Source organism: Podarcis raffonei, chromosome 14 (assembly GCF_027172205.1).
Source record: "Podarcis raffonei isolate rPodRaf1 chromosome 14, rPodRaf1.pri, whole genome shotgun sequence".
NCBI classification, from domain to species: domain Eukaryota; kingdom Metazoa; phylum Chordata; class Lepidosauria; order Squamata; family Lacertidae; genus Podarcis; species Podarcis raffonei.
Genome location: NC_070615.1, coordinates 5,131,714 through 5,146,846, shown reverse-complemented (window position 1 = coordinate 5,146,846; position 15,133 = coordinate 5,131,714). Strand labels below are relative to the sequence as shown.

General features: G+C 42.1%; 1 protein-coding gene across 11 annotated transcripts in view; it reads left to right on the top strand.

Annotated features, from left to right (window-relative positions):
* Positions 1–15,133, top strand: part of HERC1 (HECT and RLD domain containing E3 ubiquitin protein ligase family member 1) — a 111,804-nt gene that overhangs the window by 70,477 nt on the left and 26,194 nt on the right. For 6 of the 11 annotated variants that reach the window (XM_053365929.1, XM_053365925.1, XM_053365928.1 and 3 more), the window contains 12 exons: positions 419–535; positions 1,055–1,286; positions 3,048–3,172; positions 3,788–4,008; positions 6,354–6,622; positions 8,081–8,133; positions 8,233–8,433; positions 9,188–9,362; positions 10,335–10,605; positions 11,844–12,057; positions 13,340–13,599; positions 13,917–14,044. In XM_053365929.1, the coding sequence (XP_053221904.1) occupies positions 419–535; positions 1,055–1,286; positions 3,048–3,172; positions 3,788–4,008; positions 6,354–6,622; positions 8,081–8,133; positions 8,233–8,433; positions 9,188–9,362; positions 10,335–10,605; positions 11,844–12,057; positions 13,340–13,599; positions 13,917–14,044 (2,266 nt within the window). The remainder of the gene's footprint in view (positions 1–418; positions 536–1,054; positions 1,287–3,047; positions 3,173–3,787; positions 4,009–6,353; positions 6,623–8,080; positions 8,134–8,232; positions 8,434–9,187; positions 9,363–10,334; positions 10,606–11,843; positions 12,058–13,339; positions 13,600–13,916; positions 14,045–15,133) is intronic. The other 5 variants (XM_053365931.1, XM_053365930.1, XM_053365927.1 and 2 more) reach the window with 4 other exon arrangements.

The following is a 15,133-nucleotide window of genomic DNA, read 5'->3' as shown; positions in this document are numbered from 1 at the left end:
TGCCTTAGTAAGGTTTATTTAAAATATATATATATTGCAACTCAATTTTGTTCTCTTCATATCCGTACTGAAATTTGTGTGTTTACTATCACTGTATGTGCCCTCAGCTGGTCAAGGCATCAATGCCAGGGAATACTAATGGCTTAACCTCTTAATACTAAAACATTCATTGGCAGATATGTGGAAGATATTACTACCTCCACCCCCCTTTTGTAGTAACAAAAAGATGTAACTGAACTTTGAACAATTATGTACAAGACTAAGCATATTAGGAAAAAATGCATACATATATGTATGTGTTTGGGGAAATGCAGCCAAAATAAATGATTTTGAACTTTTGTAGCCTGACTAAGTTGCAGGATGAATTATGAAGGAGATGGTGCTGATTTGCCATTCATTCTTTTTCCACAATCCACAGCTTTGTCGGACCCAAGCAGCCGCCTTTCAACTTCCCCTCCTCCACCAGCTATTGCTGTGCCCTTGTTAGAAATGGGCTTCTCCCTACGGCAGATTGCGAAAGCAATGGAAGCCACAGGTAATCCTTCTGCTGTCAAGGAATATGCTTTGTCAGAGAGAGAGAGAGAGAGAGAGAGAGAGAGCGAGCGCATGTTTGAGAGTGAGCACAAGTAACAAGCCAGTTAGGCTCTGAAGTGTCATAGCTTTCTTTTTCATGAAAGGGTTTGCTCTTTGTTGTCAAATATTAGTCTGTAAAGTGTAATGGGGACAAGCACTCCCTTGAAGTTGCTCAAGGAATAAGAGCCCAGGATCAAATAGTAGAAGGTCCTGAATAACCACCCACCAAAAATTCTTGGTTTCTTCGGATTTCCAAGCACACTCAAGCTTTTCTCTGCAGTTGTAAGAAGGAGGGACTGCCCTTTAAAAGAGGTGAAGGCAAGATGCTCTGGATGTTGGCTGTTGCATCAGCTATCAAGCTGCATGTAACAAAACTTTGGAGAGAGTTTCTGTCATGAACTTTTTGAATTCTTATCCATTTCTAACCGGGCATTCCTGTTTTCATAACTGGGTGTCATTTCATAAGATTTTTCTTTCTTAGGTGCAAGAGGAGAAGCAGATGCTCAAAACATTACAGTCTTAGCAATGTGGATGATAGAGCATCCTGGGAATGAGGAAGACGAAGACCCTCAGTCAGAAGAAACAGCCGATTCCCTCCATGGCACTGTAGTTTCTGGGGGCAGCGGGAAGTCAAGTGATCAGTGTTACTTGCAGTCTCCCGGTGACATCCCTTCAGCTGATGCCACTGAAATGGAGGAAGGTTTTAGTGAAAGGTAAAATGTTGGTTTCTTCAGGTCTCAAACCTTAATGGGACTGTAAGTATTAGTTTTCCCCACGATGGTACACCCCAGCGCAAAACTATTTGAGTCATTCATTTTGTATACCACCCTTTATCCATAGATCTCAGGGTGACTGACAACTTAAAATTACATGATAAAAAATAGAATACAAGCAAACCAATGATTGTCCCTCCCACAACACATTTAAAAGGGCATCAGATGTCAATCAGCCAAAGGCCTGGTTGAAGAACATTTTCACCTGATGCCTAAAGATGTATAATAAAGCTGCCAGCCAATTCTCCCTGGGGAGAGCATGGGGAGCCAGAAAAGCCCATTCTCATTCTGCCACCTTCCAGACCTCTCATGGAGCAGGCACAGGAAGAAGTGCTTCAGAGGATGATCTCAGGGTCCAGGTAGGTTCATATGGAGAGAGGTGGTCCTTGAGGTATTGCAATCCTGAGCTGCTTAAGGCTTTATATGTCAAAACCAGCACTTTGAATTGGGCCCAGAAACTATTTGGCAGCCAGTGCACTCAGCCCAGGATTGGCGTAATATGCTCAAACCATGTTGCCCCGGTGAGCTGCCTAGCCAATCAAATTCTGCACCGGCTGCCATTTCTGAACTGTCTTCAGAGGCACCCCTACATATAACGCATTGCAGTAATCTAACCTAGAGGTTACCAGAGCATAGACTACAAAAGTTAGGCTATCCCTGTCCAGATAGGGGCGCAGCTAGGCCACCAGCCAAAGCTGATAGAAGGCACTTTGCACCACTGAGGCCGCCTGAGCCTCATGTGACAGCAAAGGACCCACTCCTTCAAGAGCAGGCAACTTCCCAGCCATCTGGTCTAGGGAACCACCCACCAACAGTGCCTCAGTCTTATCTAGATTGAGCTTCAGTTTGTTGGCTCTCATCCATGTTTGCTATTAAAATATGCAACATGGTTATTATTAAATTATGCATTAGTTTTTAAAAATCAGTCTATCTTAGATGGGATTAGACAAATCCATGGAGGCTAAGTCTTTTAACCAATGCTAGTCATAATGGTTCAGTGCAGTGTTACCCAATCAGGTTTCTCCAGATGTTTGGAACTACAAGCCTTGTCAGCCGCAGCCAGCTCAGGCTTGTTGACTGCTGTGAGAAATAAGTGCTGACTAGCTCAGCAGGGCTCTTCTGTTCTCAAGTATTTTCTGAAAAATCTGTCTTAAGAGGCAAGACACAAAAGGCATTATATTGCAGAATCCCTATATGTCTCTTCCCTACATAAGAACCCCAGAAACCTGTCGCTTGAGAGAGAGATCAGTCAAGTGCTGTTCTAACATGTGCCTAACTTATACTTACTCTCCACAAACATAATCACACCAAGTTTATTACAAGAAAGAAAGCATATGGAGATCAATTTTCACAGTAGAAGAACTAATGCATTCACATTCCTGATCTAAATAAAGACCCTAATCTGTGGTAAAGCAAAAGTGACTGAGCGTATTATGAGTTATACATTCAGAAGTTAGAGATAAAAGCAGAGCTATACATTTCTCCAATTCTAGTTAGAGCAGTCCTACAATGGAGCAAATAACTGGCGATTGGGACCTAATTTAGTAGAAATCAAGGCCTCTATGCTTTATGAGAGGCTATCTACAACAAGCGCTTAGGCGATTTAAACATTACTCCCTTCTTGGTCCGATGTCCAATCTGGATTAATGTTAATGAATACTTGACACATTTCAGCATTTCTAAACTATTTGTACATTTCAGCCATGATAGTATGGAACACGTAGAAAATGCAGCATCTGGAAGTGGACCCACCTCAAGGGGTCGGTCAGCAGTGACCAGGAGGCACAAATTTGACTTAGCTGCTCGGACGCTGCTAGCCCGTGCTGGTAGGTGTTTGAAAATATTTTTCAACACCCTTTTCTTTTCATCCCTGCTGAAGAGGGCATGTACTCTGTAGCACAGAACTTTAAATGTGTTCTGCTAGCCTTGTATGTGTCAGTGTGTATGTTAACATTTTCATACGTGTGTGTATAATATACCAGTTTCTAATCTTGTCAGAATTGTGCGGTTAAGAAACAGAACCCAGAGTGGGACTTACATAGAAATGATGAAGATTTTTGGTGGCTGATAAGTTTCGTGTGACAATGTAAATTGAGGTGCCATCAACCCAAACTGTTGGGGCTAGGGAAGGAAGCCCTGCTTTTGGAGTCAGGGGACCAAGTATAGTCCTTATATTTGCCCCTGCTTCCCCATGTAAGTGAATGACATCTATTCTTTGGGGCCTGGTGGTGCTGATGTTGGCCAGTGAATGAGAGTAGCACAGTGTGTCTTACTTTGAAGCGTGAATGACATCTCTCCTAAGAGGTCCTGCAGTTGTAAGTGTCCTTATCCATCACAGCACCCATTTTGCTAAGTTGCAGCTTTGACCATAGCTAGCATGTACTGCTACTACTAACCCGCAAAACAAACTGTGTGCTTGTTTTCTCTCTCTCTGATTTAAGCGGGATTGTACCGCTCTGTACAGGCGCACAGGAATCAGAGCCGGAGAGAAGGGATCTCCTTGCCACAAGACCCTGGAGCATTGTATGACTTCAACTTGGATGAGGAGTTAGAAATTGACTTGGATGATGAAGCCATGGAAGCCATGTTTGGGCAGGATCTTGCCAGTGATAATGACATTCTAGGAATGTGGATCCCGGAGGTATTGGATTGGCCTACCTGGGTGTGTGTGATTGCAGCTGGGGCTGCTTTGCTTATTACTTGCTTTCTAGGAAATGAAATAACATTATGCATTACCTAAGCAATTGTTTTATTAACATTATTGCTGCTAACCCTTATTTGGATGGTTCCAGGCTCTTAACAGCACAAGTGAATATTGTCATGTAGTTCTCATTGGTACATTTCATGTGAAACAGTTTCTCTTTACTTTGACTGCTTTCCTATTTGCCAACTGTCTTTTCTGCAAATTAAGTCACTTGACATTTTAAGGAAAAACAGGCAAGCTGTAAAAAAATTTTTTTAGACAGCTTCATGATTTCATTCATCAGAGATGATGAGTGGCTAATATTCCCCTACATCAGGGGTGGGAAAACTCTGGCCTGTAGGCCCAAGTAGCACCCCTGCCCCCAGGCAGGCCATTTTGGCCATGCACACCTACCCCACACCTGATGTCACGTTTGATGTCAGCTGTGGGGCGGGTGAAGTCATGGCTGGGACAAACGGGGGCTTGAAATCATCCAAACACGGCCAAGAATCAGCCTCAAAGAGCAGCCCCAAACATCAGTTGGAATTGGCTACATTGGAACAGTACTTTTCTTTTTTTAAAAAAAATAATAATATCCAACCTGGTATGCTCCAGATGGTTTGGACTACAGCTCCCACTGAATTCATCCAGCGTGGTTACCCTTAACAACTGGAGGGCTGCACTGGGGAAGGCTGTTGTAGAACTTTTATTTTGAACAGAATGACGGTTATGCAAGAGCTCTCCAGTGTGAGAGAAATTCATTGAAGATTGTACCTTGTTTAATGCTTTGGGAATATGCTAAAATGCTTCTAGTTACAATATCCTGTATAGTTTCAATGCAACAGTTGCTGCTTAAAGCGCTTCTCAGATTGAGATGATCATTGTGCGCTTTGATGTTTTCACAGCAGTGTTCATATATGTTTTGCTGCCTCTTCAAGTAAGCAGGTGTCTTTGGCCTAGCATCTTGCTGAAGGTGCTGAAAACTATAGGCTTTAGACTCTTAAAGATTTCCAGTGCTATAGTTGAGTAGTGAAGACATAATTGGCCTTATTTTGAATTAGGATCTAACAAATGCACCCAAATTTATTAGGCTGTAGCTCAGTGGTAGAGCACTTGCTTTGCATGCAGAAGGTCCCGGGTTCAATCCTTGACATATCCAGGTAGGGTGGGAAGAGACTTCCTGCCTGAATCCCTAAAGAGCCACTGTCAGTCAGTGTAGACAATACTGAGACAGATGGACTAGTGGGTCTGACTTTCTCTGTTCTGGTGCTCTCTGATCACTTTCAAGGAAAAGTAAATAGTGCAGTAGTGTCTGTAGAATGATGAGGCTTTTGAGCCAATGTGCACATTACACAGAATGAGGTGGCAAACTAGACTGCCTCAAATTTCAGGGAGCTGGCCTCAGGTATTTGAATGCTCTATGCTTATAGTAAATTAGTTCATCAGGAAGAAAGATGCTAAACTTTTCTTCCTTGTGAGTTAATTTACTAAGTGGAGGAAGCTTTTTATGGACCACCCTTCCCCCAGAAATATGACCCTGCAGTTGTAGTGGTACAGTCCAGAATTCTACCACCATCTACATCCTCATTTTGCCTAAATGTATAGAGCAGTTCTTACTTTAGGCTTTTCCTTTCAATTGCAAGAGCTAGAGAAAAAAAGTATTTTTCCTGCTAATATTAGGGTGAATTTGTTTGTTCAATAAAACCAGCAATCCTTCCTGTTTTCTCCCCCCACCTTTTCCTTAAGAGTTCCTCATAAAATAAATTGAAAGCAAACTAATTTGTAAAACCTATTTGCACAGCTTTGCAAAGTATGCAGAGCATGTGAATTAAGCATCTGTAGGCCATTTTTTAAACCTCAAGAAACTTGGGGTTTATAGGCAGAAAATTAGACTCTTGATTTTTAGACTTTGAACTTTTGGCATGAATTTTTCTTTGGCTCTGTCAAAGAAAGGTTCATGCCATTAGGTTGCCAATAAAGTATGAACTGCTAACTTTAATATATTTGAAGTTGTTCATCTACAGCTGCCTTTGCCAGCCTAGTGCCCTCTAGTTTTTTTGGTCCACAACTTCCATCATCCCCGACTATTGGCCATCCTGGTTGGGACTTATTGGAGTTGTAATCCAAAACATCTGAAGGGCACCTATGCAAAGGTTGACCTATGACAATCCACTGCATTTCCAGGTTTTTTTTATTGCCTCCATAATAAGCTGCAACTGAGAACTGCTGAGTCAGCTGTGGTTATGACAGTCCATTAAAATACAATAGAAATACTAGATTTTTCTGTGTGTACATGATTATAACTGCATGATTACACTGTGCAGCATGTTTGCGAATCTGAAGACAGAGAAGAAGTGGTAGTATGTGAGTTGTGTGAATCCAGCGTTGTCAGCTTCAATCAACACATGAAAAGAAACCACCCTGGCTGTGGGCGCAGTGCAAACCGGCAGGGCTACCGCAGCAATGGCTCCTATGTGGATGGATGGTTTGGTGGCGAATGTGGAAGTGGGAATCCCTATTACCTCTTGTGTGGCAGCTGCCGAGAAAAATACTTGACCTTGAAGAGCAAGTCTAAGACATCTTCCTCGGAAAGGTACCAAAGACTGTGTAGCCTGTGATGCCCTTTGCTGGAAAAAAGAAAGAAAGGAAAGGAAAAAGGAAGCACTTATCATAAAAGAGCTGAACTTCATGAGCCAATATGGTACAGTAACTAGAGTGTTGGGTTGGATACTGAAAGCTTGGTTTAAAATCCTTGCATGGCCAGAAGGCTCCATTGGGTAGCCTTGGGCAAGTCAAGTCTCATCCTAACCCCTGTCACAGGGTCCTCCTGACATCATTAGAAGGGTACAGCTCAGAAGCAGAGCATATCCTCTGAATGGCAAAGGTGCTGCGTCCAATCCCCAGCAACCCTAGTGTGAGACCTTCAAAAGCCGCTGCCAGTCAGAGTAGACTGTATTGGTCTACACTGACTAATAGTCCAATATTGTTTACAAATTGTCTAAGACCTTGGATAGCTGCTGCCAATTAGGTTAGGATTGTTGTTGGACTCAAACTCCCATCAGCCCCAGTCAGCACAATGGAGAATGATGGAAGTTGTAATCCAGCAACATCTGGAGGAGATAGCATCTAACCCTTGCTAGAGCAGAGATGGAGAAATATTTTTGGACTCCAAATCCCTTTGGCCCCAGTCAGCATGGCTGATGATCTGGAATGATCAGAACTGGAGTCCAAAACATCTGGAGGGCCATGAATTTTCTGTCCAGAAGTAGAGACTATTCAACTAGGTGGAGTCAGTGGTTTGACTTGATATAAGGGTGCCTCCATATGGAGGAAGGTTAGAAATACACAAGCATCAAGACTTATTGGCAGTCCTGTTTGTTCCAGACTTTCAAATGTGAGCTGCTAATGAAGTCCTGTGTAACTTCTTTGCATGAGGGAGAAGAATAAAATTGTCACATTTTAAAATAATTTATGAAATCAAATATTAGACTGTTAAGATAATGTTTTCAAAATCAGCATTTCATTCTGATGCTTTATACAAAGTTTGGGTTTCAATGCCTGACACAAAATCACATACAGACTCTCAGTTCTTTGGCCCAGCTATTGCTTGGAACTGGTAGTGTCAGAAGATTCTGGGGTGCATCTCGAAAGATATTGTGGTGCATCTTTGATAAGACTGTTGAAAAATTGAAGAGGAATCTATATTTCATCAAAATGATTGTTTCTTCCCAGACACGTTAGCTATAATTCAATTTTCACAAACCTGGGGTTGGGAGCCTCTGACCTTCCAGATGTTGACCAGCTCCCATCAGCCCCAGCTAGCCAACAACACCTGGAAGGCCACATGTTCCTCACCCCTTTCTTAATATTATTTATTCATTTAGTTCAGAAAAGTTATTAACCACTTGATTTTTTTGAAAGAGAAAACACTCAAAGCCTTTTACAAAAAAACAACAACAAGAAAATCAAGAAAAGACTACAATACTTAAAAAAAGAAAAAGATGTGGTGTTCGATTTAACAGCAGATTGTTGTGTTCTCTTTTTGGTGCAGATATAAAGGACAGGCACCCGACCTGATAGGCAAGCAAGACAGTGTCTATGAAGGTACTTCTTTATGTAGGTCTTTTCAGATGACACCAGTGCATAGTTCAAGTTTTGCTTTAAAATAGTATACCTAACTGCAATTTACTTCTCTCATGCTAGAAGACTGGGACATGTTGGATGTTGACGAGGATGAAAAGCTGACGGGTGAAGAGGAATTTGAACTGTTGGCTGGACCCCTTGGGTTGAATGATCGCCGTATTGTACCTGAGCCTGTTCAGTTCCCGGATAGTGATCCACTGGGAGCCTCAGTTGCCATGGTCACAGCCACCAATAGTATGGAGGAAACACTGATGCAAATAGGTAAACTTTACATAGAGAAATAATTGCCTGAAGTCTTGCACTGTTTCTTCTTGGTCATTATCCTGAACATACTCACTGTGAAATTGCAGCCAAATTAATTGGCTTCATCTGTTTTTAGGTGGTGGTACTATTACTTTGGAATAGATGTTTTTTCATAGCTTCCTCTTCAAAACCACTTATTCCCATCTCCCTCCGCCCTTTAAGGATCTGCAGGGAATGCGGTGTTGGGAAAGGAAAGCAGGAGAGTAGGGTTGAGTAAAAGCAGAAGGGCTTTTTTTGGTACATAAGATGATGTAAGGGACATCCTCTGAAGAAATCATAGGTATGTTGTTGACTCAGTGAGTGGAGTTATTCAGCTACCCCTTCCATGCAAGAACAATGCTGGCTTGAACCAAAGGACCACTTAGTCCACCGTTTTGTTTCCAACTGTAGTCAGTGGGATGATGAATGATATACAGATATCAGTGCAGTGCTCCCATCAGTTGAGGTGAGGTAGATGGAAACGGGAGTGAGAGAGGGTTTTGAACTGCCCAGCATTAACTTCTGCCACTCAAGTCCTTGGAGAAAGTGCAGGTTAACCTTCTGTATTAGGTCTCACACTTGCAACTACCGTCACTTTTAAAAAACATTTAAACATTGATGAGTTAGCTTTTTATTTAAAATGTTCAAGGTGACTTGCAAAACATAGAATTATTTGGGTATAAATTTGCACATGCTGCAATGCTTCCTTTTCTTGTCACTCCTTGAATTCAAGGTTGCCATGGCTCCATAGAAAAAAGTTCTTCTGGCAGAATTACTCTGGGAGAACAAGCTGCTGCTCTGGTAAATCCACACGACCGTGTTATGGCTTTAAGAAGGGTGACGGCGGCAGCTCAAGTCCTCTTGGCAAGAACAATGGTCATGAGAGCCCTCTCACTCCTTTCTGTCAGGTTTGTCAAGCTCTAGAGGACCTGATTTGAACAATGACCCTGTGATTGTTAGCTTGTGGTGTTATCTGAGACAAAATCCAAAGCAAAATAGAAACTAAGCAACTTTTGAATATGGTAAAAAATCTGCTAGGTAACACAAGGAGAGTAGGGCTAATTCCCATCTTGGTGCAAGCTTTCCAAAGTAGCCATGTGTTAATTTCAAAGCAAGTTTTCCCCCTCTAGATAATTCCTTTTCTTTACTAACAAGAAAAAATTCTGAACACTGGCAATCTCTCCGTGTCTCAGGGATACCTAGCATGGTACCACCCAAATGTTGTGAACTATAACTCCTATTATCCCTGACAATTTGCCAAGCTGACTGGGGCTGAGGAGAGTTGTTCAAAACATCTTGAAAATGCCACATTGGCTACCCCTCATATTGCTCTATCCAGTGGTCCAAATTTGGGGACACTCTCCATTAACAGTCTATTGAAACAAAGGAAAATTTGACCAGGGGGCAGGGCTTACTAGGAGGCACCTCCCACTTCTAGGGCTCATGTTCTCCTGCATCCACAGCAAACAGATGTAGATTGCCAGTGTCCTTTCCTTCCTTTTGCCTGGTCCTGATTGCAGACATAATGATGGTATGCTGCTCTGACACTGACTTTCTGAGGACTGACTTAATATTCTCCTTGACAGAAGAACAATAACTTGTACTCTTTATCCTAGACTCGGTTTAGAGACATAGGGGCTGCTTTGTACTGTGTCAGACCAACTCGATCAATATTGTGTACCCTGACTAGCAGCAGTTCTCCAGGGTTTGAGGCAGGGAACATTTCTAGCCCAACTTGGAGGTTGATTCTCTACCACTGAGCTGCAGTCCTTTGGTTTTTTATGACCACTGCAATGTATAATAGATGCCTTGAAATGTGAATGCTGTGTTTGTGTGGGGTGTCAGTAGGCAGAAAAAACTTACCTTTTTTTCCTCAACAGTGGGTCTAGTTGCAGTCTTGCAGCTGGGCTTGAGTCCTTGGGCTTAACCGATATCCGAACCTTGGTCCGACTGATGTGCCTGGCTGCAGCAGGGAGAGCAGGCCTCTCCACAAGTCCCTGTACTGTATCCGGTTCCTCCGAGAGATCTCGAGGAGTGCATAGCAAAATGAGCAAGCCCATTTCCTGCTTGGCCTATCTGAGCACAGCTGTTGGTTGTTTAGCTTCAAATACCCCAAGTGCTGCAAAACTGCTGGTTCAACTGTGTACCCAGGTAGGATCAACCATCCTTCTGCTCTGGGTTTTTATTTTCCGGTACTAAATGTATTCTTTCTGAAGTTATCCCAAGAAATGGCATATAAAAATGGCTTTTTTAAAAAGAAAATCTCTGAAATATTGTGTATTTCCAAGGGAAATGGGGTTTAGGAGATTCGGTGCAAGGCGTAGAAGTGAGCAATCCTCTTTTGGTATATTACCATACCCAGTTTCTCCCGCTCCTCTGACTTTGGCATTGAGTGATGTTGTTATAAAACTTTGAGCAAGTTGGCTTAGTTTTCATTCAGTGTGCTCTACTTGGCAATGTATATGGACTAACCATTATGTCACATTAGTAGTGATAACTAACATGCAGTATGTTAGATAACTAACATACTTAACAATAACCTCATAACACCAGACAAAATGAGAATTTTGAAAACGGGCATCTGGTATAAAAGGAGCATGGTGTGCTTATGCATTGCAGAGTGACTACTTTTAAATTGAACATTATTTGAATCACAAAGTCCATAATACCTTTAAACTCTGGAACCAATAAGGTAATGAACAATCTTGCTTTCTGTGACAGTGAAGTATATGGCTGGAGAGCATGTGGCACAGGGCTTAGTTCCCCCCCCCCCCCCAACCATTTGAGGTCACTTCTCTTAACTTTGAAAGTTCATCCAGTCTAGTTCTCCTCCAAATATAAACATGGAAGAGCAATCCATTGCTGTATTCACACATAACAGTAAGACTTACTGGCTAATTGTGGTTTATCTGGAACAGCCCTTGTAGTGGTGCATTCTGCCTGATTGCTTCCACATCACTCCTGCTCTGCTGTGAGTGGGATAAACACATCTGGAAGCCTTGTTTTGCCACTGTATCTAAAGTAAGGGCTATGGTTGGTTTCTTCCTAACCACTGATGAACAACCACCAGCAATGTGATCAGGCAACATGTATCAACACACTAACTCATTGCAGGTAAACCAGGTCTGACTTGTTGCACGTGAATGCTGACATGTAAATACCCACACACACATACACTTTGTCCCTAAATTAACAGATACTGTTAATGGCCTTTGGCCTAATATGTAGCAATAGCATCTCTTTAATAGACACAGCTTAATAGCTAGAATTATATCTACCTTTTAGGTGTCTGCATTTATTTGAAAAAATCTGTACAGTTGAAATGATGTGTATAATTGAAAATACTTATGTTGGCTATTGCAGTGTTTTGTTCATTTCTTGTTTTTTAGAACTTGATTTCCGCAGCAACTGGTGTCAATTTGACTACAGTGGATGATCCAGTGCAACGAAAATTCCTGCCAAGCTTTCTGCGAGGAATAGCAGAAGAGAATAAGCTTGTAACATCACCCAACTTTATTGTGACTCAAGCGTTAGTAGCCTTGTTGGCAGACAAGGGGGCCAAACTGAGGCCAAATTATGATAAAACAGAAGTTGAAAAGAAAGGTATTTATTCTTAACAGGGCATCATTTTAAGTACAGGCACCAGAAATGAGAATATTTTTTTGGTTTTTGTATTATGGCATTTGCTTTCCTCTGTTGTCGTTGGCTGCTTTGCCTTTCCTTTTTGGAAGGAAAAGTAAGCTACAGCCACATGAAATGAAACATTCTTGACCAATTGAAAATGAGTGAGAATGTGGCTATGGATTTATTTTCTAAAATTTAAAGATAGTTAGTTAGACCCGGAGTTAAGCATGCATAACTAAAACTGCCTTCCCAAACTCCTCACCATAGAACCCTGCCTCTTGAAAAAGTCCCATAAAGGGTGGAGGAGCCTATTAAGTGGAGTGGGCTTTTGTGCTGCAGTGGGGGGGGGGGGTTTCTAAAAAATGGCAGAGGCACCTTAAGCTTTTGGTGGTGTTGCACCTGCACTGGCTCAGGGAGAACCTGAGAACCTATTTTCTAAAGCTTTTGTATCTGTGTTTGGGTCCTGCAAATCTGGTCATTGTATCTCAAAACGAATATTATACAGCCATGGAGTGGCAACCAAAGTGGTTGGGGATTGGAACAACTCTCCTATGAGGGAAGATTATGTTGGGGGATTTTCAGTTTAGGAAAAATTAGATTCTTATACTATTAAAATCCAGGACAGACAGGAGGAATTCCTTCTTCAAATAGTGCGCAGTTAAACTGTGGAATTTGCATCCTCAAGCTGTAGTGATGCACACCACCTTGGATGGCTTTAAAAGTGGTTTAGAGAAATTCAGGGAGGAGAAGGCCATCAATGGTTGCTAGTCACGATGCTTGTATATTACTTCCATGCCTCTGTATACCTTGTATGACAACGCTGGAAGGAGAAAGTTTATTGTTCTCATAGCCTGCTTGTAGGCTACCCATAAGAATGGTCATTGTGGGAAAGAGGATATTGGACTAGAAAGGCTTTGGGCCTGGTTAAGCAGGTCTCTTCCAGTGCAAAATTGCCATTGCAATTCAACTTGGTGTTGAGCACTCTGTGCTCTAACATACTAAGAGAAATCTTTTAAAGGGGAGTGTGTATGGTGTTGAATGTGCTCTAGCAACGTTCTTGGGGAAACAGGTGGAGAAGGCATACCAGTTTTGTGCTGAGTGAAGGTGTGGGGATACATGAAAACTTGAGTTTTTTTCAGCTCCTTGGAGATTTCAGATGTGTGGGCTGGGTCCTCCTTCCATTCTTGTTTTGTGGGTAATAATGTTCAACCTTATCTGTTCTTGTCACTCATCCAGACATCATCTCATTGTTTTGTCTAAGCAGGTATAATTGCCCATTTGTATGCCCATCCTTCCTATGATCCTTCTACTGTAGGCCCTCTGGAGCTGGCTAATGCACTAGCAGCTTGCTGCCTTTCTTCAAGGTTGTCCTCGCAACATAGGCAGTGGGCTGCTCAGCAGCTTGTCCGAACTCTTGCAGCTCAAGATCGAGATAATCAAACCAGCCCACAGACCCTTGCAGATATGGGTGGGGATCTGCGCAAATGCTCCTTCATCAAGCTGGAGGCTCACCAGAACAGGGTAATAATCCTTTCAGAATATCTACATCACTGTTTTTTAAATGGCATTTCTCCAAGAGGTGCTTGTTAAACTACTGTCTTGTGCATTAAGCATGGGACTTGTTCTCATGGCACAGCTGTAGATTGGTACAGCGGAGCTCCCATCGGCCCCAGCACCATATGGCCATTGCTGGCTGGGGGCTAATGGGAGTTGTAGTCTGAAACATCTGGAGGCTGACAAAGGCTGCATTAGAGAATTGCTTGTTACTTGTATTTTGAAGTACAAATGTTTAAATGCTTGCCTTGTAACTTCGCAATTATTATTGTCGTTTGCTGTAGGTAATGACGTGTGTGTGGTGCAACAAAAAAGGGCTATTAGCAACAAGTGGCAATGATGGAACAATTCGGGTGTGGAATGTTACGAAGAAGCAGTACTCATTGCAACAAACATGTGTGTTCAACAAATTGTAAGTGATCCTTTGAGAAGTTAGATTCAGTCAGCTTAATGTGCCAGCTTTGTAGGTAAAATATTAGCTAGGAGAGTTATCAAGGGCCTACTCAAATGCATGTTTTGTAAGTTCAATTTTCTACATGCTTAATGCAACTTCATTTCCTCTATCCCATTTTATTAAACTATATTAATACTATTGCTTGCTAAACATGTGTTATTTTAATGGCAGCCATTTTGCTTTGATTTCATTGTAACCATGACAAACAGCCTTGTTCAGATGCATTCAAGTCTGCCTGCTGATTCCCAAAGGCATGGGATATTCCTTGCAACCAGCTTCTCCCCTGCACTTACAGAAATGTATTTACAAAGTCCTTGGTCCAGGATACTTTAAGGACTGCTCATATCTCTGCCTGATCACTCATAGCTTGGATGCACAGCTCATATCCACAAGGGACATTATAACCAATATTGTGGGCCCAGCTCAGTAAAGCTCCCTCCCAGCTGAGTTCAGATAGGGCTCCTCCCTGTTGAACTTAACAGTGCCTACTGAAGATATTTTTATTTTATTTTATTTCATTATTTATTTTATTTTATGGATAGCCTTAACTGATTTTATTTTTATTGTATTTTTAAGCCATACTGTACACTGCCTAGAGACTAAGGTGTTAAGTCGTGCATAGAACCATTGCATTGTAGTGTTGGGAGGGACTCCAAGGGTCATCTAGTCCAACCCCCTGCAATGCAGGAATCATACATAAGAGCTGGCCATCCAACCTCTGCTTAAAAACCTCCAAGGAAGGAGAGTCCACTGCTTCTCATGGGAGTCTGTTCCACTGTTGAACAGTTCTTACTGTCAAAAAGTTCGTACTGATTAAAGCATTGACACCCCATTTTTATTCTTTTTAGCTATGTTAAGAATTGGATGTGGGTGCTGCAGGATGTATGGCGATCAATGTGTAACAGCTTAGAAAAAGTACTCATATCTTGCATCATGTCCAAGTGTTGCAAAGGAGCCTCAGTGAAGCTGTGTTTCTTGGGAAAGCTGCTGCTAGCTACAGGAAACAGTGTAATAGTCACAGTGACAGTGCATGAGGGTCCCTATGCA